The following is a 27406-nucleotide window of genomic DNA, read 5'->3' as shown; positions in this document are numbered from 1 at the left end:
ATGTAAATGAAGTACAATAGTCTCAAGGAGACAAGTAAAAAGGTGGGGTTTTGGTAGCGGTTCTCAAGTAGGTCTAGCGAATACTAGTGGGGATCCGAATTTGCAGCAATGGCTAACTTATCTAAACAAAACCTAACCAGCCAGAGGGAATGGTGACTGCTCTTATATGGATGGAGTGAGAGGTGGAAGAAAACTAGGGTTTTAGATCTTTAAATGGGCCAGAGTGCTACAAGGCCTTGGGCTCTTACGAAGTAAAAGTGGCAGCCCAAACATCTCTTCTCTTCCCACGATTTAAGTGGATGTAGCTTCTCGTATTCTTGTAGTAGTTGTTGCACCGTTTCCTTCCGTATGCGTGCCGTTATCCTTGAAGTTCAACTCGCTCCAATCCCTTGTGTCACGGCTTGATCCTTCATTCTTAATCAACAAAAGAGCATCTGATTTAGGCATCACCATATTCTCATTTAGACTACACACATGTGTAATGTGTAGGTGGTATGTCACATAGGAAAAACTATGAATTTGAGTGTTTTTTTCTCTTTAGCCATTTGAATGTGGTATGGACTTAATGCTTGACCACCATTGGATTGAACGAGGAGTAGGGAGGCTGATCGTCGAAGACATTTTGAGCACGACAACGTCTCAAGTCTCAATTGGGCGTCGGCCGACCAGATTTGGCTTTCGTGTTGGATAGGCTGCGGCGAAAGCCGAAGGCAAGGTTGAGCCGAGAACACGACGAGTGGAGCCGAATCAGGCTTCGCGTGCTAAAGAGAAAATTCCATTTTAAACCCTGAACTTTTACAACTTGTCTCGTGGTAAATGGACTTTTCTCCGTGCTGAAACCTGCAAAGCAAGCGCAACATAGCGCAGTATAAAAAAACTGTATGGAAAGGAAAAAGAAAAAATTTCCTGGAATCCCGTCCGTGTGCCCCGAAAGTGTTTTTTTTCCCGGCATATACCCCGTGTGATGCCGTGCGCCCCTGCCCGCTCCACGTGTTGACCGAGCCGAAGCTCCACGCACGTTACGTTACGTTGCAACCGAGACTCTGGACACCGGAGACCCGGCTCGCTTCACGAACCCAGCCAAAAAGAACCCCACCGCCATCGCCCCGTGCCGGCCCCCATCTCGTCCCCACTTCTTCCACCCCACCACCACTCCTCCACCCTCCCCTCCCCTCCGCTTCGCCGCCCCCCTCCCATTCGTCCTCGTCGTCGTCTTTCTCGCCACCGCGTGCTTCCCGGAACCCTAGCCCCTTCGGCCCGTCCATGAAGGTGCCCCGCCGGGCGCGTGGAGGCAGCGGATTCGCGCGCGCGCCATCGCCCTAGGGCGTCCCCACTCCCCACCTCCCGCCTCGACCCCCGCCGTCGGTCGCTCCTCGGCTTCCGCCATGTTCGAGGGCCACGTATGATCTCTCTGTCTCCCTCCCCGTCTCTCTTCCCCCCATTTCTCTCGAGTCGTCGATTCGATTAGGACGAGGGCACCTGTCCTGCATGATCGAGCGCCGGTTGTTCGGTTCGTGACTCCATGGGGGGAGTTGATGAATCGATGCTGCGGGGTGGCGATCGCGCTCAAGGTTTGGGGGAGGTGCTATTGATGCGTAAATGTGGAGGATTTCGGCTGGGTCTTGATGGGTTGCATGTTATAAGTCCTTGGTGAAAAGGACCTGGACAGAGTTGGCGGGCGGGCTGGTTATCTCTTCCAATAACTATTCCGTAGTTTTAATCGCTTGACAGTCCGGATAGTGGATACTAGTTGCATGCACGGTGAACGATTGCCATATTGCCTGTCATGTCGCATAGAAGTTATGGCTGGAGAGTCCATAGCTGTAGCACAGCTTTGTTTAGTTTCCAAATTGCCTAGGTTTGTTACTTCGATTGGTAGAATTTTTTTCACTTTATATGGTCTATAGTTACATTTAGGTTGACTCATATCGATGTCATTTTCCAACTACATCGTATCATTCATTTGACAAGTTAGTGAGCAGGATATTCTCCATTCTCCAGGCAGCAGTGAGCTGTGTAGCATATATACTCGCTTGATCCTACAACTGGCTGGCTTCTACATTAATTGGAGTTGGCCAATATTGGTTACATAGCATAATAGTGTGCTTAGCCGGTAATAGCACATGTGGCATGATCACGGCTTTATCTGTAGTCATGACTCATGTGTGTCATTGTGAGTGTCAGTACTATTGTGTCTGAAGCTGCTCCTCTGTGCCATCCTATTCTAAGCTTGTTGCCCAAGATTGCTCAGCGTCTTCACTTTTGCAACACTATGATGTCATGTATGAATTAAATATATCAATAAACGCCATCATTGCGTATATGAAAGTCATGAGGTGCTACAATCGCTTGTTGTCATGATCCTCAGTTCTGCGAACCAGGTCATACGTGAATGGTAACAGACACCAGATGATATTCACTAATACGAGAGAAAAATGACATGTTCACAATTTGAACCATCTCTTACAAATATAATTGTTATATTGATCGGATGTCAGGATATCCTGCTGACTGTGCAATCCTTCCAGAGCTATTTGGAGCCCATGTGGCATGAATTCATCATAAACGAGTTGATAATTGATTAATTAAATCTTTTTGAGCTCTTATACAATCTGGCATTACAGAAAGTTGTAACGTTCAGAGTTTTGTTTCTGCCTTTTTGACGAGAGAACAATATGGAAAGTGGCAGATAAGCACAATCGTTTTGTTGACAATTTTTTATTTTAATCCCTAATTTCTAAACCATCAACATTTTATTATTCACAGAGTTTCATCCTTCAGTATTTATATTCTCAGACATTACTTTATTCCACATTTTTAATTGCAGGTACTTTATTTGCTTCGGAAATATTTGGGTGAATATGTGGAAGGACTTTCTGTTGAAGCACTTAGAATAAGTGTCTGGAAAGGTATATTTGGTTCTGACCATCATTTTTTTTGTCTCCACCACCAATTGCCTGCTTGTATTACAAACTGCAATGATGCCAGTTTGTCAATAGTGCTACACGTACTTACTGTATAAACCTTTATTTCTTTCTTCTGTAGAACCAACAATAAATCTCAATTCCACACAAAGGAGCATTGAAAACAACTATTGTGCTTATTGATATATGAAAAAAAATGTAGGATACTGTATTGCTTAATTGACATTGAGTTTAAGTAGGCTGCATTAGGATGTGGGAACAAATTTGTTCTGGATGGTGCATTTCAGGTGCAAAATCCTGCCACTTGCATATTATGAGCTCTTCTCTAAATAAAAGATGCCTATTGCCTATTGATTACAACTAGAATTTTAAAGCACAATGTTCAATTACAGTTGTGCTAATGCCTAAATATGATACCTATTCTGGTATTACCAATTGTATTTGCTGTTCTAGCACATAAGCTTAGCACTTGTTTGGTGTTGCTGTCCTGCGCTTAGCTCTGGAGTTTGGCAATAATTGAGAAAGTTGACTTCTTGTAAAATATATCTGTTACTGGTTAGGACTCTGAAGGGAATGTTGACAATTAGTTAACATGAAAAATAGCATGCGACAGTGCCTTTTGGAAGCCAGTACCATGTCAGAAGTACAGCCTAAATCTGATAGATAAAACCTTCGAAAATAAATAAATCAAGACACCGTTCTTACCTAGTCTCTTTAAAGAAATCAACCACAAGCACATTTTTTTCCAAACGCCTGGCAGAGACGGAGGCAGTCCTTATTATGTGCAAAGTTTCTAAAACGGTATAGCAGGCTGTGGCGAACTGGCGACCGACCCCCTTCACAACATTATAACGCTTATGACGTGTGGCGAGACGACTTCATGGACATATGTGCTAACTTAGTATGTCGGACAAATTAATTCACAACATCAACTTAGTATAATGGCAGTAAATCACAGCACACTCTCCTATTAAATTAAGTCTCAACACACAACTTAGCCTAGTATAACCCTGTGCAGATACATAGAAAACAGAACAGAAAAATTCAGCCTCACACAAAATGGAAAAAAGAAAACAAACATGAATGAAAGAAAGAGGACGATACAAAGCACAACCTGTGAACTCTTTCTCACTATAAAATATATAATAGTCTCATCTCTCATTCCATGCTTCCTGGATGAACTGCATCTCGTCCACGAGCTCTTTGGCTCTTCCTTCCTCTGCCTGAACGATGCATCCATTGAGGGGAGGAGATGGAGAAAACAGAGGAGGAGCAGATGACAAACAGAGGAGGAGCAGATGACAGACAGAAGAGAGCAGAGCAGAGAGGGGTAGAGAGCAGAGCAATCAAAACATAGAAGCTCCAAGTATACCTGGGCATGGGTGGCCCGGCCCGAAGCCCGACGTCCCGGGCCGGGCTCGGGCTTCACTTTCCAGTCCCAAGCCCGGCCCGAAAGCACGTAATGACTAAAAACGGGTAATTTTTAGGGAAAATAGGTATAAAAATCATTTATTTATTCCGAAAACAATTATTTTAATGCTAGAATGGTCATTTTGTCGGGCTTCGGGCCGGGCTCGGGCTTGAGGTTTTCCCGTCGGGCTTTATGAAGCCCGACCCGAAACCCGACCTGGCCCGGGGTTTGCCCAGGTATGGCTCCAAGGGAGGGAGAGGGAGAGGAGAAACTGGGAGGAAGACGTGCTGCTGGCAGGGCTCGAAGCTTGAAGGCTGTAGCTCGTAGAGGTAAGAGAAGGAGCCACTGGTGCAGATCTGGCGGGCTGGGAGAAGGAGCCGCCATTGCGCTTCCCCGATCCCCTCTCTTCTCCCTCCTCCTCTATGTTCCCTCAATCTCTCCTCCCATTTGACTTTAATTTCACGGGAGTACACGCCCTCTCCCCTCTCCTCTCTCCCCGAGCGCGCGCCTTGCTTTTCTCGTTCCTGCGTGCGCCTTGCATTTCTCTCTCACGCACGCGTGTTTTCCCCTCTCGCCCGCGCCTTGCTCTGGTGTGCTTTGGTGTCGAGTTTTCTGTGTGGCGGCCTCGATTCGTCGAGACGATGCCATGGCGACGCCACGAGACGCCGACACCACAGACCATTTTCTATCGCGAGGCTGGACGCGATGGCCTGGAGGGGCACGACGATGTTGTAGTGTCATTATGACGATGATATCTTGACGTATTAAAAACTATGATTATGTGTTCTCTTTTCTGAGATGTTGCATGATACATCCTGAACCAGCTACCAACCGTTGGTAGCTACTAGGCGTTGTGCAGCAGCATCCACGCCAGCCTTTCGCCTTGCAGTCTAGTGTAGCTGCCCTTGAGTCCATGGTGAATTGGTGACACACTGAGACCAGTCTTCAACAGTTTAGCACATCAGAATCTGTAGGGGCGCCACCACCAGTCTACCAGTGAATGCAAGGCTTGCATGAACACATCGTAGATGGTCCATGGTGCATGCCATCCTACATCAACACATGCACAGGTTGCCTGTAGCTTCCTACTATGGAACATGGCCTATCAGTTATATTCTAGTTCTGTTATGCTCTTCTTTAGGTGCTTTGAAGGAAGTACATTGCATGTGTTTGCCTACACAGTTATATCTCAGGTTTTAATTTTTGTTGAAAATTTCAGCACATAACTGGGCGGTTGCTGTACTACTCTATAGACGTTGTATAAGCTTATTGGTTTATTTACTCTGCATTGTTATCTCTGTGAATAGGTGATGTTGTTCTTAAAGACTTGAAACTGAAGGCTGAAGCACTGAATTCTCTTCGGCTTCCAGTAACAGTGAAGGCTGGGTTTATTGGTACCATAACATTGAAGGTATTTTTTTGGCTCAAAATATGTAGTTACATTCTTACATTACCACATCTAACTTTTTGTTGAACTGTTGTGTCTTGAGTATATCTTCTATTTTAGTGCTCTTTTTTATATTTGGATAATTTAGTTCATACAAAACATGTCTATTAGATGTAAAATTAAATAAATCATATTATCCATTTCGTGGCTGTATAAGGTCTGTATTGGTTATAGCAACCTACCTGCCCATTCTTTCATATGCATCACACTAAGCTTATAGTTGCTTAGCGCTTAACTGCTTCCATATCATTCTTCTTGTTGTCTCGGAACTAGCTGTTGATAGGAAGGTGCAAAATGAACCGCCAATAACTTCTTACTTTGATGAATACATGCAGGTCTACTGGTTTCCAACCTATTAGTGTAGTACATAGTCATCCAACTATACTTCCACATGATGCTATTTATGTGAACATGAAGCAAATTCAAAACCAATATTTAATAAATATGTGCTGACTATGGAGCATTTTTCTGTGGAACATGTTCCTTTAGGTTTCTGTTAGTTTCTTTGGAGGATTGATTTGTTGGCTTGAAGGGAGGATGTGATCATTATATATACACAATATGGTGATGGAAGGCATAGATTGAAAATGAACAATTATGTTCTGATGTTGACGTTTAAATAATGACATCATGTTGTGAAATGCCAAACAGGGAGACATAGTTTTTCTGTCTGCACCTTATGGTTACCAAGTTAGCCATTGCCTTATCTCATATGTGTCAATTGTTTATACAAAAATGTGATTTCTGATAGGTTCCATGGAAAAGCTTGGGTAAAGAACCAGTTATTGTTCTTATTGATCGTCTATTTGTTCTTGCCCATCCTGCTCCTGATGGACAAACTCTCAAGGTATTGGTGAAAACATTTCTATGTCTGTCATTTCCTCATTGTTCTTGTATCTGAGTATACATTTGTGGCGGTTCTCATTTTCTGATTAGGAAGAAGACAGAGATAAACTTTTCGAAGCCAAGCTTCAGCAGATTGAGGTTTGTTTTAGTTTTCAACGTGCCTCATGCTAGTTAGTTCTTCTCCTGATACTCAAGACAATGATCTTATCAGTTATACTCATATAAAGTGTACATGGAAGTTCGAAACGAGTTCTCACTCGGGCTTTCTTGGTTTTAGATTTGAATTTATGTCAGTAAGCTTGCTGATCTACCACAGCTGTCATTTGTTTGGGTTGTCTGTTTGTAGGATTTGGTCATGATACTAGCCCCCCTACTTTTTAATTTGGACTGTCAGTTTCATGCGCACTAGCCATATTTTCCCAAGAATACCGGTTGCTTTCAAATTTATTCTTTATAGTAAGGCCATATTGTTATCGCAAATAAAGGGCCATAATATGCACTTCTAGTTGTAGAACAACAGATCTAGAAGTAGCTCTGAAGTACATATTCTTCAGACCACAATTATGTAACAATATTTGATGATCATTTAAGAGGACATACAAGAACACAAGAGGACCTTTTGGATTATCGAAATAGTTTGGAACTACAATTCAGACTTTCCCAGTCCCTCTTAAGAATGTAAGAAAGGTCGATTTGCATCAAGTCAACCTCATCTAATCAACATGGCCAGGGGATGTATCATAACAATAATGCTCCATGATAGTCTATCTGTTTGGTGGTTAATTTTGTACTCATTGTTTTTTGTTCTGTGTTTTGGGAGTTGTGCTATATGTTAGTTGGATCACCTTCTCGAACTTGGATGCACCCAATCTTGAAGTAGCTACTGATATTTGGCTTTGCCTGTCATTAGCATATATAGGCCGAACTATTTTAAAATCCATACCCCCAAACCCCCTATAGGCTATAGCTACATTATAAACTGTATTATGCAGGGGCATGAGAGCATAGCAGGTGATCAAAAGAGCATCATTTTTTTTAATTTTTATTGAAGCGAATACATGATAATGTCAGCTTTTCAGGCACACTATATGATACTAGTCAGTAGTTGGTTGTTATACTGGCACCATATCTACATACAGTTGCAGGGCATATTGGTTGACGACTAACCTTATTAGGGAGATTGTGTCTGCCACAAAAAGTGTGGTGGACAGAAATAGCCACCACAAGTGTGGCAAGGAAATGACCGTATGACACATGGACCATATGGCTAAGAAAGTGTGGCAAGCCAATGAACCAGTGACATGCCTACGATATTGTGGCATGACTAAGGTTAGGCATGGCAACCTTAGGCTATGAACCAAACACCGCCTAGTTTTCTTAGGGGAACATAACAATCTATGTGTTATCGTCTCATAAGTCCCAAATTTGCACTGATACCGGCGCATGCCCATGCTTGACCCAACACGAGGCTGACCTAAGGCTGATGGCCCAATAAGAGCGGCCCAGTTAAGGACCACTCACGTGGGAATTAATTGAGCGTATGGTGGGCGGGTTGCATGGTTGTACTACAATGTATGTCTATGCCGTATTATAGTAGTGTCCATTGAAAATGAAGAACCATTTTATCATGCATGGTTTGCAAGTACAGAGGTTAAGGTGTGCAATCGAGATCTGAAAACTGACTACAAAGAGTCATGTATGGTGCTAGTTACCCAATCATGAGTGAATTTTAGCTGTTCTGGATCAAAACGTTGCTGCTGTTTCCTTGCATTACCGCTTCCATTTCACAAATTATCTCTGTTACCTAAAATTATAGCAATTCATGCAAGCAAGTAATGTTCTAATGGATTATGCAGGCTGCAGAGACGGCAACTCTTGAAGCGACAAGTAGGAGCTCGAAAGGAGGAGCTGTATGATCTATTGTGCTTTACTTTATCTGCTACCTTAATATGATGCCAAGAGATAATTCTCTAATAGTGAATACTTATGGCAATTTACAATTTGTGGATTACATGTCAAGTCTGTCGATCGCCTGCCGGCAGGCTACTGCATGAGTAGTTGCCGACTAGCTGACAATTTGATGGACACGAGGACCATGAAATCATGCTATTTTAGCCGGAAAAATGTTGCGGAGATCTATCTGTTACATTTTCCTCTTTAACATCATTTGTGATTACTGTCATTTGTCTACTCCATTGTTTCATACAGATTTCATACATCTGTGTTGCTTGGTTTGTGATAGTTGTCCATGAATGCTGCAGATGCCAGGTGGAAATTCATGGCTGTACAATTTAATATCTACAATTATTGGAAATCTTAAAGTCACCATTAGTAATGTACACATCAGATATGAAGACTCTGTCAGGTTTGCTAACTCACCCTCACATTTGTTTTAATTTTGTATGTCTTACTTTTCACAATTGTTTTGTTTGTCTTCCTCTCAGCAATCCTGGGCATCCATTTGCGTCGGGTTTCACTTTATCAAAACTTGCAGCCGTTACAGTGGACGAGGATGGTAATGAGACGTTTGATGCTGGTGTAGCACTAGATAAGCTGCGAAAGGTTAGAACAAATTTACATAGAATAATTTATCTTTGTTAAGTCTTGGGATGAAATTCGGCTACATTTCCTTTTTATACTGTGCCGCACCGCATGTTCTATATCACCACGGAGAATGTTCAAACTAGATCTGGTTTGTCTGTCACAAGATCTAGTTTATTATCATTGTTCATGTGATCGCAGACAAACTTTTTATTGTTTTGATGGCATCATCACTGTTATACTTGTGCACCTAACGAGTGATCTGTCATTTTACTGTGCTTGTTTGGACATACCTTTTCACAACATTAATCAATTGTTTTATAAGATACATATCCTATTATAGTACACATTTAGCTGTCTGCTTTTGTTTTATTGTCTTAGTAGTCAATATGAATATATTCTGTAAAATTAATTTTCCATCTATTTTGACCATCTTTTAGTCGGTCGAACTGCACATGCTAGCCATCTACCACGATTCTGACAGCAATCCTTGGACGCTTGCGAAGAAATGGGAGGATCTAAATCCTGCTGAATGGAGCGAGGTTCCTCCTTTTTCTGTTAGAACACAACATTTCTTCAGTACCTGTTTGCTGCTTCTTAGCCTTTATAGCCCTTGACAGGTATTTCAAGACGGCATCGATGATTGTTCTGGCAGTTCTGTCTGGGCGATGAATAGGAGATATTTGGTTTCCCCTATAAATGGAACCCTTAAATATAATCGACTTGGACAGCAGGAAAAGGGGGACCCAAACAACCCTTTAGAGAAAGCATCACTTGTCCTAAGTGATGTTTCTTTAACAGTTACTGAGGTACCCTAGATTTGTGCTTCTTTGATCTGTTTTACTATGGGTTGGCATGCTACTTATTACTCGTAAATTATTGATGTACCAGGCGCAGTACTATGATTGCATTAAACTGTTGGAAACATTTTCAAGATTCAGGACACGTGTTGATGTTTCTCACTTACGGCCTATTGTGCCAGTTAAAGAGGATTGTCGCGCTTGGTGGCGTTATGCTGTGCTGGCTGGTCTGCGACAAAAGAAATTATGGTATATCTTTATTCTAGGTTCTACTTTTCCTCATTGCTTTTGAATTCTCCATTGTTTCCTTTTCCCCAAGCGTGAGACTGAGAGTGAAAACAGTTAACTGAAGCTTAATCCTCTTTTTCCCCAGCTATTGGTTCTCATGGGAGAGAACTAGACATCTATGCCAGCTTCGTCGTCGTTATGTTCAACTTTATGCCACCCTTTTGCAGCAAGCACCTAGTGTTGATATTTCTGAAATTCGGCAGATCGAGAAAATTCTAGACTCAAAAGTCATCATACTTTGGAGGTTTGTTTGGGCAATATCTATAGATGTTCATATTTCTTTTATCCCTTCATTTGGTATGATATTATCCGCACTTTCAGGTTGCTGGGTCATGCTAAGGTCGAAACGGTGAAATCTAAGGAAATAATGCATAGGAAGGGCACCTCAAAGAGAAGATGGTGGCCTTTTGGATGGTTCGTGAAAAAAATAATTAAGAATAAAATCTGTTCATTAATTTCATTGCTTCTGTTTTGGAGATAATATTCAGTAGCCACTACTAAGTACTAACAGTGGGCCCTTTTTGTGGCATCTTTCATATTTTTTGTTGTTGTGGTTTGCAAGTCCATCTGCATATTTCTCCTCCCATCAATCCCTGTAGATTGTACAAGAGTGTTTGTTGGTCTAGGGTTTGGGTGTGCCCTTGAATCCTTGTACTATATCTATATGTATACTATACTACCTATTAATTTACAGTTGGTGTCCGTCCATCCACAACTCTTTATTACCACCGTAGTAATGGGTCTGGCCCAAGATCGACGACGAGTTAGGCTTATATTTACTACCTATTAATTTGCACTGGGGGTCCGTCCATCCACTAATAAAAAAAAGACAACAATTAAGAGAATAGTTCAATCAAAGTTTTGAACGTAAATAATTTGTAAAAACGTAGGAACATACGGGGCACTTAGCTAGTATTTATATATTTGCTTCTTTGGGCTGTTCAATACGACAGGTGTCTGTTGGCCTGCCCCGGCTTGAATTTCATGGTCAAGGCTGAGGAGATGATTTGGCATTGCTGCTGCTTTTTGCCCTTGCACTTATTCTCTTTGGTGTCATCATCACATTGTGTCCATCCATGTCTGTTGCTTTATCGTGTTCATTCATGCCAAATGAATCCAAGGAAACCTTTGTTCTTGAGACATCCCTTTTCTTGTCCTCATTTGCTCTTCCGGGTCTTCAGTGGCCTTTATCACACTGCCCTCAGTTCTTTCGAATTGTTGCCGCATGCCCCTGATACAACTCAAGATGTTACTGAACACTCGATGATATGGTCTTTGCACTACATTGTTCAGGCCATGCTTGTAATCTATCTTCCGTTGTGTTGAATTGAGAGGTTTCTTAACATTTGACGAAACAACGCACCGTCAAGATTTGGACTTTGGATGGTGGTGGTGGTGGGGGGGGGGGGGGTTGAGTATAGAAATGGGGATAACTGTGCTTCATAATTTTCTGGTACTTCAAGATGTTAAAGGGTACTAGTCTTTAATGTTTTCCATCTGCTTTGTTCTCTTGTGCTGTGCTGTGTTCTGGAATCTTTGGCAGTTCGGAGAATCTTTGGTACTTTACTTGTTCCAGCAACATTTTGCTTTAGAAAGTTGGACATGATAATGGTTTTCAAAACCTACTGTAACACCAGAATGGCAGAGCTTAATAAGTCGTTTTGAAAAACTGGAACACCAGACAGACGGCCTAATTTAGTGTACTTGGGCGTCATGCCACCACTGGTGTTAAAAGTTCTGACTTTTGTTAACTTCTCTGAAGTCTAATACCTGTTCAGTCAAACACGCGACACATTTAATCCTGCACCGATGGGTGTCAAATGGATCCAAATTGTTTGTTTTATTGAAATGCCTTTTTTTTGTAGTATGCAAACATGGCCAAACTTAGAACCTCCATCTGCTTAACATTTTCTGTGCTATATGTATCTGTGTTCGGATTCACATAGAAATAATAATCTTGTAACTAATATGCTCTGGTCTTTTGCCATCTGAAATGTCACTTCATCCAAAATATTTGTAGTCGTTGTTGAAATGTCACTCTATATTAGTGCGGCACGCATAATTAGTTGGGTGAACTATTTTAGATTACTGTAATTCATGTTCCTTGCAGGTGAAATAAATGAAGTACTCCCTCCGATCCATATTAATTGTCTCAAATTTTCCCAAATATGAATGTATCTATGTCTAAAAAGCGTCTAGATACATGTAATATTTCGTCAATTAATATGGATCGAAGGGAGTAATATGATTAAATGTGCTATTTACGAGGATAATGTATTAGAAATATTATGTGATTGCATAAATGTTAGGGTATCCGGGCCGACCATATTAAGTAGGTCCTCGATATGTATTCACGTTCATATTCTTGCATATTTATATTCGTTTGAAGACAAGGTAAGAAGTTCGATGCATGTTCGATTTTTTGGCACTTATATCCTCACCGGTTTGAAATGCAACCTCTGAAACAGAACTGACACTTTCTGTTGATCACCTTTTAATCTGATTGTCCTGTTCTTCTGATTTCGTGAACAGAAGATTATCCACCTATTAACTAATTTTGAACTCACTGGAAGTTTGGAACCTGCTTTATTGTCTTAAGTATTTCCTTTATTACTAGCAAGGCCCTAGTTGTGCCCTAATTTTGTTGAAAGAAGAGATCAATATAGTTGGATAAGATAGAGGGTTAAGATGCTGTTGTTAGCAGTTGAAAATATTCATTGTATATATCTTGTAAACAAAGAATATCATTGGCTTTAATTCAAATTTATACTTTTGAATGATATGCCTTTTTTTTCCTTTTTCAAGGAACTCGGCTGGGTTACCGTCTGAAGAAGGTGCCCTTTTAGAACCTCAGTTGGATGAGGAGGAGCAGCTAACAAAGGAAGAGTGGCAGTCTATTAATAAATTGCTGAGTTACCAACCAGACGATGATCTGTCCTGTCCTGTTGAGAAGGTCTTCCCAAACACAATCCGGTTCTTGGTGGATGTATCTATTGGCCAAGCTGCTGCAAGGATCATCAATATTGAACAAACAGAGGTCTTGTGTGGTAGATTTGAGCAGCTTCAAGTGGTCACCAGATTGTATCCCAAGAGTACACGATGTGATGTAACTTTGAAATATTGTGGTGTGTCTTCCCCTGAAGGTTCTCTTGCTCAGGTCAGTACATGTGAAGCAATCTTTACTTCACAATTATGGATGCCAACAACCATAGAATATAGATGAAAGGTTATGAGTCACTGGTTTGGTTGCATGTTGTTAAAAGCTTTTGTAGTTTATTTATTGAATGGACATCACTGTCAGTCATCAAGTCATATTCGTTTATTACAAACTATAATAGGTGACACATCGCTACATCACATGCAAGGCGCTGGGCTGCTAGCCGTTAGACTAGTGGAAACCTGACCTATACATGATTGGCGTTGTGTCAAATCACCAATCTATCTTATTATCACATCGCAAGTTCCTTTGGTTCTTAATTGTACTCATTTACGCCCTGTGTTCCATAAAGATTGGCACGGATTTAAACTAGAGCTAGTTCAAAGCCGTGCCAATCTTTATGGAACGGAGGGAGTACTAATCAGCTTTTGTGTTGCATTTATTTTTATTTACAAAGTGATACTCCTACACAGTTTTAGTTTGTTTGATCTTGCCTAAAGTTTTTTATGTTGTGTGAACCTCTTTTATTCCAACATATATGTCTTACAGTCACACCTGTTCGGTTACTGTTTGCAGAGTGTCGTCAGTGAGGGAAAGAGTAACGCTCTAGATATCAGCTTTGTACGTGCACCTATTGGCATGGATCTGGATTGGCAGCTAGTGGCAAAGATATCGCCATGCCATGTTACGGTACATACCAGAACTTATTATTCTAATATTTCTAACTGTAGACCTGTCTCTTGTTTACGTTCTTCTTGTGGATGCTGGTAAGGATTTGAGTAAGCTCTAGATGCCAGCTTTGTGCTGGTGCATGGTGCGCCTACCAGCATGGACTTTCTTTCAAGGGTTAAGACCATTCACACTGTACGCATTTAGCTGGTTCAGTACCGGTTTTTGGTTGGTGTGAACAACAGATTGGATTGCTTAACTAAAAGCAGTTGAACTTTTTAAGTTATAGCCGGCTTAAACCTGACAGAATGCTATTTCTCTTGCATTATCTTTGAACCGTGTATGTTTTTAACTTCTCTACCAGCCTTGGTCCTTTGTGTTCTAGTTGTGCCTAACTTGCCACCAATTGCATGTAATCATTTACCGAGGGGATACCACTCCATTGCCAGCCCAGGGCAAGGTGCATTAGCAGAACTGTCTCGTCTATGGACAGCGCATAAAAAGATGCACCGCTATTTCAGGTTCCTGGGAAGTTGCGATGCCTTAACGGAGTTGTCTTGTCTATAGAGGTGGCATTGGACTTGCATTGTCCAATGGGCGTTGGACTCATATTGTACTGGATCTTGTTGGACTGGACGGCAATGGATGTGGACATCGATTAAACTAGCGTCCAGTAAAACTTTGACCTTGTTTGGCCAAGGGACTGGATGGGCCAACATCCACTGGACATCGATCTCAACTAGTTGGTATTGGCGGTGGCTATTGGAAACGGCGATGTCGGCACGCCCTACTGCTCCGCCGAGTTGGCAGTGAACGCCATGCCATGGCTGATCATAGCTCAATGCTGGGTGCTGTCATGGACCTTCACTTTGACCAGTGCGAGCCCCAGCATGAGCAGCATTGTCATGGACGGGCTCGACAATGCCGATGACGTTGCAGACTTGCTGGTGATGAAGACGGCCAAGCTGGGCTGTTGGTCTCCCGCAAGGGTTCTTATCATGGTCATGTCGTCACCCAAGAAGTCATCGGCGAAGCAGAGGAACACAACCGGGAACGAGAGTAACCTGCTGCAGCGGTGCTCCAGGAACAGCGCAAGCCTAGTGACGTTGCCGATGAGGACAAGGTCTTCCAGCCAAATAACTCCATCGTCACCTCCAAGTTATCCAAGGTGTCAAAGAAATTCTCCTCCCCGTCCAGCGCCCGAGTCATTCAGAAGTCTGACGCTGCTGCCGGGACAGGTAGCCCTCATCGCATGTCAGCTTGAGCCCGCTGTTCGATCTGGATCTCCCCTCGCCGAAAGAGCGTGAGCTCTCTGAAGAAGACGCTCACATCAAGCAGGTGATGGGGTTCAAGAAACCCAAGTAACCGAAGGTGGTCCTGGCAATCATGGTTGGTGGAGGCGATCACAGGTTGATGGTGGTGGTCTCTTGTCATCATCAGCGGCTGAATTGAGATCTAGCAGTAAACTTCGGGGTTGGCGCACCTTGAATCCTTGATGGTCTCGCGTCCATGCAGCAGCCACATGAATGGCAAATTCTTTATGATCCAATTGGGTTTGGACATTCTTGGGCTTGGTCTATTTGGATATGGATGGGTTTGAATGTTATCACCGCTATTTGGACAGACCTGTACTGGACCTAGGGTGCGTTCTTTTTGGCTTCTAGGACCAGCTTCTCCGAGAAGCTGCCCTCCCCCAGCTTCCTAGAGAAGTCATCCACCAAATTGTTTAGGCTAAACTAGTTTGGAAGCTTAAGCAAATTTGGGGGTCGATACAAGCAAGACCCCACCTATCCTATTTAATTGACTTGTAGTTGAAAACTTTTACTCAAATTTTGACTTGAAGATTTGGAGGTTGGCCTAGAAGTAGGATATATGTGGGATCCCGCTTTCATCCCTAATTAGGACTTGTGAGGTCCCTGATCCACACATCTTCCATGAGAGCTTTGGCCACTGTCCTTGTCTCTCTGACCTGTGGCTATACAATGGCCCTGTGCCCTTCCAAATGAATGCTCTGTGGTATTTATCGATGGCCTTGATGAGCCAAACACTCAAACATGGATCTCAAGGGATTACATTTGGTAGATGGGTATCAATGGAAGGACTTACCTTATTATTTTTGTTTTTTTGTACTTCGTCTTTCTTGTTTTTGGTTGTTTGAAAGCTTTTTCTGACTGTTGATTTAGTTCAATTTGTATCCTACGAATTTGGGTATGGTAGGTTTTGAAGGGGAGCTATCAACGGTTTCTTGATTTCATTAAAAGGAGTAATGCTGTTAGCCCAACAGTGGCAATGGAAACAGCCACCGCTCTGCAAGTAAGTTTGTATGGCCTTATGACCCAGTTATGAAACATCTTGTTTGTTGTTTTCTCCGTACTTTTTTGTTACAATGGGGTGGAGTTGTAATGATTGCTTCTACATTTTGAACTGTAGATTAAATTAGAGCAGGTGACACGTAGGGCTCAGGAACAGCTTCAGATGGTACTGGAAGAGCAGAGCAGGTACATGTGTTTTCATCTTACCGTGCTTCTTCTTAATTACATTAGATTGGTGTACTTTATGAGCAGTACATTATCTGGTTGAATGTATTGAGACAGACGAAAGAAAGATCTCTTACATGAATTCTTACTGATGAGCGCCTGCGAATAAACATTCTTGTTTAGGTCTTAAATTCTTGCAGAAATGTTGTATTCATCTATGTTTCTTACAGTATCGATGATTATTATTTTCCCACGTTGGTACATTTTTACAGTATGACCCCAATTAAGTCCCTCATGCTTGTTTCCGTTTTCTTCTTTGCTCATCGTTTTGTATGATGTTTGTAGATTTGGACTTGACATTGATTTGGATGCTCCGAAAGTTAGGATTCCCTTGACCACTGGTCAATCTTCTCAGCAGTTTGTTCTGGATCTAGGCCATTTTAAATTGCATACAAGAGTAAGTCGTAGCTTCAGGACATGAATATAGCACACTCATACACTCCTTTTTTTTTTTTTTTTTTTTTACAAATTTGTTTGTTGAATTACAGGATGGAACACGGGAGGAAGAAAGACAGAGTCTGTACTCACGCTTTTATATCGCTGGGAGGGATATGGCTGCTTTTCTTGTTTGTGATGTAGCTGAAGACATATACTCTGTCCAAGCAAACCTATCTCACAGTGTACTCTCAGGTCCTACTGCTGATGCTAATCAGTTCTGTTCTCTTCTTGATCGATGTGGAATGTCAGTAATAATTGACCAGGTAACAAAGATGACAGCCCTTTCGCTTGGAATACTTTACAATTTGATACACCCGATTAGCTGTCTACGGAAATTTCAGCCCTTTGGTTACTGGAATAAAGGCAGCTTCGTAGAATAATCCTTGCAGTTATCTCTACCCCTATGAAAGGGCGGATAATTCTCGCGTTGTTATCTTGAGCAATAGAGATAAGTATGCGAGTATATAAGGCTACTAGTTAACATGTGCTTGCTAGGCCACCTCACCTTTTATCAAGTGCATGGTACCTGGATGTGTAGTTATTTATGTGTTTTTCTGTAGGATCAAAGGAAACATCTAATACATCTTGTCACCAAGGCTCAGTTTGCGATTGCTGAACTGTGCTGAGTGGAACTTATTTTATAATCTGCTTTGTAGAATAGCCACAAGCATGAAAAAATTGGTAGCCAAATGGTAAAATAGGCTAAGGCTAGTTGGAAAAGCTGGATTATCATAATTCACTGCAATGATGCAGCCCAAATCCCTTTTGAAACATGTGACATAACTATGATGTAACATGCTCTGTCATTAGACACCTGAAAAAGTATTTGTACTGAAGCACAGCTACACAACATGCATTACAATCTTTGTACTGGGTTCTGGTGAGCCATATCATGTGCACTGGCAATCAGGCATGTGATGCTCTATTCTATCTGTCATCCTTTATGGTGGTGATAAGCCATTCTTCTCTTAAAACTGGGTACATATATCTGCATGCACACCTACAAGAAAAGGAGATTAGTCTCCACCAAATCTTTACCTTTCCTACCTTGTCTTTCCTGTATTTGCCCAAGCACAAGTCCAATGGAGCACATCCTTCTCCCATCACTGATTCAACCCTATTAGTTCTCTAGCTCATGACACATGCGTGGACTTACTTGATAATTAGGCGAACAAGGCCCATCCAATATTCAAGTGTAATCTTAATTATTATGTATTTTTTTATAAAGTTCGTAAAAATATATTCACTGTTCACTTCTTTGATTGCATTTAGATCAAAGTCCCACATCCGAGTTACCCATCAACCCGTGTTTCGTTTCAAGTGCCCAATCTGGACATTCACTTCTCACCAAAGAGGTACTGCAAAATTGTCGAACTGCTTGGTGTATTTTCCCAGTTGAAGGGAAACAATAATGAAGAATCAAATAGCCACGAAAATGGTAATCTGGCGCCTTGGTATCCTGCGGATCTAGCTGGCGATGCTAGAACTTTGGTTTGGAGGGTATGAAGTTAACCTTTTTGTTCTTGCTTGAGGGTTCTACTACAATGCATTATTCAGTACAGTAACATGGCTTTTGTGTATTTCTTTGTCAAGGGTCTCGGCTATTCACTAGCTGAGTGGCATACCTGCCATGTTGTAATATCTGGGATGTATCTGTATGTTTTGGAATCAGAATTGTCCCATAATTACCAAAGGTGTTGTAGGTACGTAATATCTTTTCCTCATTTATCTAGACATTGACAGACAAACATATGATAGAATACAGAAGTGTGGATGTGTATTTGTTGGTATTAGCCATTTCTATCAGAGAAGAGCAAATATTGCAGTGTCGGTGCACTTCGAAAGTGGGAGGAGATTTTAATAGAAGTTCTGTGAAAAATAGAGACATGCAGATTTGTATTTCCTTAGACTTCAGTATAATTTTATTCTGGATAAACCAGAAGATTATTTAATGATGTAACATGCACCGCTATATTGGCATTGTTGCTCAAATAGTATACCCTTCGTTTCTTTGTGAATATTCGGACCTTTTCTTCTTACATGGTTTTGATATTTGATATTGTAGCATGGCAAGCCGGCAAATATTTGAGGTACCGTCAAGTAGTGTTGGTGGGTCTCTTTACAGTATTGCCGTGTGTTCTAGAGGTGCAGACATGCAGAAGGTAAACTATTGGGCCTCATCAGTCTAGTACTTTCTGGACTTATTTGTTACTCCCTCCGTTCCATAATTCTTGTCGAAATATTACATGTATCTAGATATTTTTTAGCGAACGGATACATTCATTTTTTGGCAAATTTGAGACAAGAATTATGAAACGGAGGTAGTACTTTGATTTGTTGACTGCCATGGGATTTTCTAAAGGTTCGTAGTTTCTTGAGTAAGAAACAGCTTGTAGTTTCTTGAGAAAAAAAAAGAAAACAGGTTGGAGTTACAACAGAAAAAGAACAAATGTGCAAGGCTCCATAACAGCTTCAATATTTATTTGGTGTTCAAACTTGAAGAGCCATTTAAGAATGCCAATAAGAGAAGAAGTTAATCTACCTGAAGCCATAAGGGATTGAATGTTTTTAACACAAGATTTACGTTTGTTAAAGTTTAGATGTTGCACCCCCTTTCAGTTTTCATTTCCAACAATTTTTTTTAACTTTAGAGGATTTTCTTATGTTGTGTTGGATCATTTGTTGAATATCATGGTGTTCCTTGCATATTAGTGAAGATAAATGGCTTGTTTATCAGCAAAATTTGAGGTGCTCGGTCCTTTTACCAAGGTTGATAGAAACTAGTTGATTTGAAACTATTGTATTTTTCCTTTCCCGGTTCTCTTCTGATCTGAGCATTATACCATTTGCAGGCACTAGAATCAACCAGCACACTGATAGTTGAATTCCCTAATGAAATTGAGAAGGCCAATTGGATGAAAGCGCTTGTCCAAGCAACATATCGAGCTTCCGTAGGCATTTTTTCACTTCATAATATTTGACATAATCTGAGATTTTTACTTTGTTTATCTGTTATTTCCCCTCTGTGCTTGTTTTTGTAGGCACCTCCTGATGTGAACATATTAGGAGATCCTATCAGTAGCGGTCCAGAAATAAGCACTCCAAGACTTAGCAGCTTGGGATCAGTGGATCTTCTTGTGAATGGCTCTGTTATTGAAACAAAGCTTTCAATGTATGGAAAGGTAAGCTCATCATTTCTTTTGAAATGCCACCTTGATGTGTTATGAGTATGAATTAGCACTCAGCAGAAGGATAGTTTTGTTTGTAAAGGCAGAAGTAATAAGATGAGAACAACAAGAAGATAGGGAGTGGGGGAGAGGGAGGGAGGGATTAGAAAATGCTTGCTAGTCTTGTCTAATTTATTTAATTTTTGCGGCCCCTATTTTTAATTTGAAACCACTAATGTCCCACGACCACAGATTCTGGAAATTAAAGTGTAAATCCATTTGTTTTGAGTCTGTTCACTATTTTTTTATTGCTCCACTGACGTAGTTATCGTTATTCCATTCTTTCAGTTGGATAGAAAGAACAAAGATCCAGAAGAGGTTCTAATGTTAGAGCTCCTTGGGAATGGAGGCAAGGTATTTGCTTTAGTCTTACTTAAGTTTGCATTGAAAAAATCCCAGGTTTCGCCAAGGCTTAGCTCAGGACCCCACTACTCGTCGTATTTGGTTTGGTATTGCTACCGCACATGATTTCGAAAGTCATGATGATATTACTGAGGAACGTCTTTATCAGAACATTTTTGCTTCTCACTTTGGGCAGTTAGCAATAATCTTTCTATGGACGTCCGGAAATCTGTTTCATGTAGCTTGGCAAGGAAATTTTGAATCATGGATACAGGATCCTTTACACGTAAGACCTATTGCTCATGCGATTTGGGATCCTCATTTTGGTCAACCCGCTGTGGAAGCCTTTACTCGAGGAGGTGCTGCCGGTCCAGTGGATATCGCCTATTCTGGGGTTTATCAGTGGTGGTATACAATAGGATTACGCACCAATGAAGATCTTTATACTGGAGCTCTTTTTCTATTATTTCTTTCTACGCTATAGGGAAAACTAGAATCGTACATCTTTACTCAATAACGAGGAAAATGTTTCCGTAACTACTTTTGTCAGCAAACATACATTCTGAATCAATAACACCCCCGGCCCTCCCAAAACAGATTGGAACGTATCAGGTGAAAACCTCTATTCAGTGAAAACTTCAAATCATACCGATTAGAACTCAAATAAATGGATTTGATGAAAGGTGGAACCACTAATCACTTAAACACATTTTATGACACCCCCTAGCCCTCTAATCACGTAGGGAGGTTTTCATAAAATGTGTTTAAGCGATTAGAGGTTCCACCTTTCATTTGATCTGTCTATTTGAGATCTAATGGATAGGATTGGAAGTTTTCAAGTTTTCACTGAATAGAGGTTTTCACCACATACGTCCACTTTTATCACATGCATCAAACTTGTAGTTGTTAAGGTGTGGTGGATTTTGTTTTCCTTTTATACTCCCTCTGTCCCATATTAAGTGACTCAAATTTTCCCAAATATGGATGTATCTGTACCTAAAAAGCGTCTAGATACATGTAATATTTCGGCACTTAATATGGGACGGAGGGAGTATATCCTTAGATATTGAAGTCAATGTATATCCTTAGATATTGAGGGAAAATTTACCTTTTTGGAGAAAATGATTGTACCAAATCATGCTTGTAGATTTGTTGGAAGGATACAGACAGCAGCATGTTAGAATTGATATTTCTTTCCATTGTGTGGAGTGATTTATTTCACTAATTCACTTCATCAGAATCGGTTTGTGTAGATCCTGATCAAGTCAAGTGAGCCAGTCCGTTTTGGGAATATTAGTCTAAATCGTGCTGAAGCGAGCCCGATATTCGTGTTATTTATTTGAGGGTGTAAAGTGCACGTGCTTGCCTGAGTCCTAACCTAGTATTTACGATAGCCATGTGGTAATGAATGCGGGCAGTGCATGCACACATGTTTCTTTGCTTCTGATAATACAGTTCTCCTTTTGTTCCAGTGTTTAATTTCTAGCACAACTGTCCATTTTAGTACATTATTCCTTAAAAATCCACAGTACACGCATGATGTCCACTTTTTCCAAATTATCTGTTTTGCCCATTTAGCTTTTGATCAAGTACATCTGGAGCCCTTCTTTCTTTTAACTGATTTATTTTCATCATCGTTTTCTTTTCCTGTGTCGGACAATCCCCTGTATTGGCTTTGACTTCACTAAGCCTATCATCATGGTTGCATGCTAGATGGACTACCGTAGCTTAAGTTCGTTACCCACATGTTGAGATGATGTCTCCACGAGCTTCATTCCTGGATCGGGAATGATTGCTGGAAGTCAGACATGAAGTGATTATGATTAAGCAATTTTAAATATGAATAATTTGTACAAGAGAAACATGAATAATTGAACACAACTTTGAATTTTGATCAATGATAATGACAAGCAACAGAAACAGGTGATCAATGATAATGTCGGACTTGTAATGCACCCCAATCACAGCCTTGGCTTGATCCACATTTCCCCCAAGTACCAGTACTTATTGTTTATCACCCTTGTAGGTTAATGTTGTTCAATCTTCTCGAGGGCTAAGTGTGAAAACGAAGCTTCATTCGTTGAAGATAAAGGATGAGCTACATGGTCACCTTTCGATGTCAACGAAGTATTTAGCATGTTCTGTTATCAATGAAGATTCTGAGTCTTTTCCTAAAAGAAGTGAAGATTTGGAGTCTGAAGGTTGTTGTACACCTGATGTGGAGGGTAACCCAAAATCCTTTTTTGTGGAGGAAGATTCGTTCATGGATGCTTTGACAGATTTTACGCCCGATCAAAGTTCTAATGTCCATGATCTTGAAATTCCATCAAACTCGATTTCTGATGTCAATGAGGACACCAATATGTGTTCAAGAGATGCTTTATGCTTTGATGGGGATCAACAGAATGTGAAACCTACTGAAATATTTTATGAGGCACAAGACAACAATGTCACTGATTTTGTTGTTCTTACATTCTTGAGCAGGACTCCAGATTCTTGCCTTTATGATGGTATAGATTCACAGGTAATTGAGAAGGATTTTTTGTTGCTGTACAAAGTTATCTTTCGGCATGTATTTGTATTGCTCTTATTTCTGAGGTGCCGTTAGTAAGGATAAAAATGCGGCAGTTACTTCGAATTTATTGGTCCTGGAAGTTCTAGATTCAAATTTGACTTTTGAATCAACATCACTGGCCTTCAGTATGTTAAGTGTAATAGCTAGCTGTAGTTGCTATGTAGTTTCTCCTTTCTATAGGGTTCTATTGCATATATAGTTATTTACAAGTGCTTATTCTGGCCCTTTGGCCCAATAGCAGTACAAGGTCCATTATTCTAAAAAAACTTTACAGCGTAGAATATATGTCTAAAAGTTCTTAATTTAAAATTTGAATTTCAATCTTAACTCTCAAAATAATTGCTGTCTGAAATGAAATTCTTTGTGACGAGCTAATACGTTTTTGAAAGTAGCAGTGGGATGAAACTTCCATGGCACTCACCCATGTAAGCACTTCTTTTGAGATAACGCAAAAGCGTTGCGTCTCGTTGTATTGAAAAGGTGGAAGAGTATTTACGGGTCTAGAGAGCCAAGTACAAACACATGCAAGACACAGTTAGTACAGTTCCCAGGATATGGGTAGCAACACACGGATCCCTAAAGCGCCTGCTCTACTTCGCTTCCTCCTTGAGCCTGTTGAGGATGGTGGAACAGCAGGGACGGGCGTTCTCGAAGGTGCACTCATTGCGCTGTTTCCAAACACTGACATTTGAGGTGCTGAATAGAATATTTGCTATTTGGACACTATCCCACCTACAACCACCAAGTTTGAATTTATGTCAACTGGAGTACCTTTTCACCGTCGTACCGTCTGATTACTTGTAGAACATAAACAAATGTGTTAAATAGGTAGCCACCAGTAACTAGTAATGGGGAAATTTTCTTCACCCATATTCTGGTTTTTGAATACTAGGCTGTCAGTACCTTCACTTTCCATAATGCTTGTTGTTTACATTTTATGCTCATTGCAGATGACTATTCGTATGTCTGCACTGGAGTTCTACTGTAACAGACCCACACTTGTTGCTCTTATTGAGTTTGGATTTGATGTCAGTACGGTTAACTCTGTGCCAAAGAGCGACCCAGAGATGGCAGGTGCAACAAACAATGCAATACCGACAGGGAAGGAACACAGTGGTCGTACTGTTGTTAAAGGATTGTTAGGTTATGGAAAACGTCGAACTATTTTTAACATGAAAATGGACGTGGATCGGGTATCTATGTTTCTTAACAAGGAAGATGGTTCTCAGCTTGCAATGTTTGTTCAAGAGAAATTTTTGTTTGACATGAAGGTGATTTGAATGAAGTATCTGACCAAATCAGCAAACTATTGTATTATCTTCTCTATGGGCATGGGGTCTCAATTTGTTCATTACTAGTGCTGTTCATAGATTAATACAAGAAAGAAAAAAAAACATCCTGGATATGACCATCACAAAAGATTTTAGATTTTCTTCCTTGAAAAAGAATTTAGATTTATACTTGCCTGTTATATTTCATTTGTAGTTTTGTACATTTCTTTAACCGGTAATCTCTTTTCATGCAAATTTGTCTTTGTTCTTGATTTTCATTTATTTATGTATCAGGTTCACCCGGGTTCGTTTTCTATTGATGGTATGCTCGGTAATATGAGATTTTGTGACATGTCCCTCGGGCCAGATCATCGGTGGGGTTGGCTTTGTGACATACGTAAACCAGGTGTTGAGTCACTTATAAAGGTATTACTATTGACGTATGCGTCCAGTCATTTACATTGATTGATGGTAAAGGTTCATTCCTGAATGCTGTGCCAGATGAGAAATTACCTGTCTTCTCTTCCATCTTTAAGTACAATCCCCCCATGGAAACAAGTATACGTGTACAACCTGCTGTTGGTTCTACCATGATTGCCAATACTTTAATTCGATGTGTTGTGTTTGTCAACTTGACTTCAGAGCTATAGTTTCTACCAGATTATGAAATCTCTCAAGTTTCAATTAACTATGGTTAGCGTCTATTTTCTACGTTTTCAATGAGATGCAACCCAAATGATAAGACCATCTGTGCACCTGCAAAAACAGAATTACATTCTTTATCATACTAGGTTGCCTTTTCTCGCTATTTACACAAAATGCACTCTTGTATGGAAAGCCTCAAACTTATTACACCTTGTTTGGCTCCTGTGCATTGAATTTAGTTGATTTAATTGCATTCTTAATGCATTTCTTTTAGTATTTGAATTTGATTCAAGCTAGTTCAGGTTCCACTTTTTATGTTTGGTTGCCTACTAGAATCATGAGTTTGGAATCTAGAAAAACAAAATTTACAAGTGCCCCAAAAATCATGACTTTGGAAGTCAAGCTAATTCAGGTTCCAATATTTTTCTTTTTTCTTGTGCAGTTCGCCTTCCAGTCTTACAGTGTTGATGATGATGACTATGAAGGTCATAATTACAGCCTGACTGGGCAGCTTTCTGCTGTTCGTATTGTCTTTATTTATCGGTTTATTCAGGAGGTATGCATTAACATTGCAAGTTGGTTTATCTGATCTTCAATCATAAGTACGTTTTGACATCCCCTTTCATTTGCAGTTTACATCTTACTTCATGGAGCTTGCCACCCCTCACACTGAAGAAGCAATTAAGTTTATGGATAAAGTTGGAGGTTTTGAGTGGTTAATTCAGAAATATGAAATGGATGGTGCTTCTGCTATAAAGCTGGATCTATCACTTGACACACCCATAATCATTGTCCCGAAGAATTCTCAGAGTGAAGAGTATGTTCTTGCTTTATTGTTTTCAGTTTACTAATAATTAATTGGGATAGTTGCAATTATTTATTGTAGTGAGTTCTTAGATCTTTATAGCATATCTGCACTACAAGTTGTCAATGGGAAATTGTGAATTTTATGTGGTTCAGACAGGGTATATCAGTTTGCACATGCTTCACTCTGTTTCTGGTTTTGTACTTATGGTGTCTAAATATGCATTATTGTTTTTATAAAAAAAAAATCTTGCTTTTGGCAAATTTCTAATGAAGTACTCCCTCCGTTCCATAATTCTTGTCTCAAATTTGCCAAAAAATGGATGTATCTATTCCTAAAAAGCGTCTAGATACATGTAATATTTCGACAAGAATTATGGAACGGAGGGAGTAGCATGCAATGGCAACGGTAAGGTACAACAAAGATGACATTTACTTTCATACCTTGCTGTAGTTATATACAACTGGATTTGGGGCAACTGAAAGTTCGGAATGATTTTAGTTGGCATGGAGGCGAAGAGAGTGATCCATCTGCTGTGCGCCTGGATGTTCTACATGCTGAGGTATTCAATGGGATGCAAGTTTAACATGTACTCCCTCCGTCCCATATTAAGTGCCGAAATATTACATGTATCTTGACGTATTTTAGTATGTAGATATGTCCATTTTTAGAAAAATCTGAGTCACGTAATATGGGACGGAGGGAGTAGTTATTTTTGTGCAGTTTCTATTCCTTGATTATTTACTCTCCTACTTCAATAATATGCAAATAGATAAATGGAATCAACATGGCGGTTGGAGTCAACGGTACTCTTGGGAAATCTATGATTCGAGAGGGTCATGGCATCAATATAGAGGTGCGGCGTAGTTTACGGGATGTTTTCCGAAAGGTTCCAATGCTTTCAATGAAAGTTCAGGTGATTTATCTCTTTTTTTTATACAGTTTATTTTGTTGTTTCTTAGTACTTATGGCCGTATACTTTTATTGCATTTCTCTAGTCATTTGTGCCCTTGTCATATTTGAATAGTTGTATTAAAGCTCAGCATAGCTTAGGTGTGGAGTTTCCATCTCTAGAATAGTTTTGTAATTAGTTTAATGCCAAATTGACTAATGATAAACAAGGTTGTCTTCCCAGGGTCCGAGAGAATGAAATATAAAAGAAACAACTCAACAGATCCATTGACTTGTTCTTTATATCAACAATGTGGTTCTGAGAATGAACATTGCACATTCGTGAATTTGTGAGTGTAAGAGTATGGAAGGCAATATATCAGTAGAATTCTGCATGACCTGACAGCACTCAGCTGATGGATCAAGGGTTATATTTTGCAAACTGTCTACCACAATGCAGCACACTTATTCGCAAGACAAGCTCTTAGCATAAACACTAATATTTGTCATGTTGTAATTCCTGGTTTCCTGTTGGATACTATCCAGAGTGTATAAAGAAATAAAGCTTGGATTGCTGTCAAAGAAATAAAAA

General features: G+C 40.4%; 1 protein-coding gene across 3 annotated transcripts in view; it reads left to right on the top strand.

The window, feature by feature from the left end:
- The first annotated feature begins 1163 nt into the window (after nt 1-1163).
- Nucleotides 1164-27406, top strand: part of LOC100837501 — a 47233-nt gene continuing 20990 nt past the window's right edge. For all 3 annotated transcript variants that reach the window (XM_010237130.3, XM_024462018.1, XM_024462019.1), the window contains exons 1-32: nt 1164-1400; nt 2828-2909; nt 5643-5746; nt 6534-6629; nt 6719-6766; nt 8485-8538; nt 8890-8993; nt 9073-9190; nt 9610-9711; nt 9790-9978; nt 10061-10218; nt 10343-10501; nt 10579-10671; nt 13063-13414; nt 13991-14104; nt 16301-16396; nt 16514-16581; nt 16906-17017; nt 17109-17321; nt 18331-18558; nt 18652-18761; nt 19124-19220; nt 19911-20009; nt 20100-20240; nt 20574-20639; nt 22654-23151; nt 24153-24473; nt 24768-24899; nt 25561-25674; nt 25751-25935; nt 26377-26485; nt 26696-26839. In XM_010237130.3, the coding sequence (XP_010235432.1) occupies nt 1386-1400; nt 2828-2909; nt 5643-5746; nt 6534-6629; nt 6719-6766; nt 8485-8538; nt 8890-8993; nt 9073-9190; nt 9610-9711; nt 9790-9978; nt 10061-10218; nt 10343-10501; nt 10579-10671; nt 13063-13414; nt 13991-14104; nt 16301-16396; nt 16514-16581; nt 16906-17017; nt 17109-17321; nt 18331-18558; nt 18652-18761; nt 19124-19220; nt 19911-20009; nt 20100-20240; nt 20574-20639; nt 22654-23151; nt 24153-24473; nt 24768-24899; nt 25561-25674; nt 25751-25935; nt 26377-26485; nt 26696-26839 (4521 nt within the window). In that variant the 5' untranslated portion in view covers nt 1164-1385. The remainder of the gene's footprint in view (nt 1401-2827; nt 2910-5642; nt 5747-6533; nt 6630-6718; nt 6767-8484; nt 8539-8889; nt 8994-9072; nt 9191-9609; nt 9712-9789; nt 9979-10060; nt 10219-10342; nt 10502-10578; nt 10672-13062; nt 13415-13990; nt 14105-16300; nt 16397-16513; nt 16582-16905; nt 17018-17108; nt 17322-18330; nt 18559-18651; nt 18762-19123; nt 19221-19910; nt 20010-20099; nt 20241-20573; nt 20640-22653; nt 23152-24152; nt 24474-24767; nt 24900-25560; nt 25675-25750; nt 25936-26376; nt 26486-26695; nt 26840-27406) is intronic.

Source organism: Brachypodium distachyon, chromosome 3 (assembly GCF_000005505.3).
Source record: "Brachypodium distachyon strain Bd21 chromosome 3, Brachypodium_distachyon_v3.0, whole genome shotgun sequence".
Classification (NCBI taxonomy): domain Eukaryota; kingdom Viridiplantae; phylum Streptophyta; class Magnoliopsida; order Poales; family Poaceae; genus Brachypodium; species Brachypodium distachyon.
The sequence above is the reverse complement of the archived record's forward strand: the minus strand, read 5'-3'. Positions and strand labels throughout refer to the sequence as shown.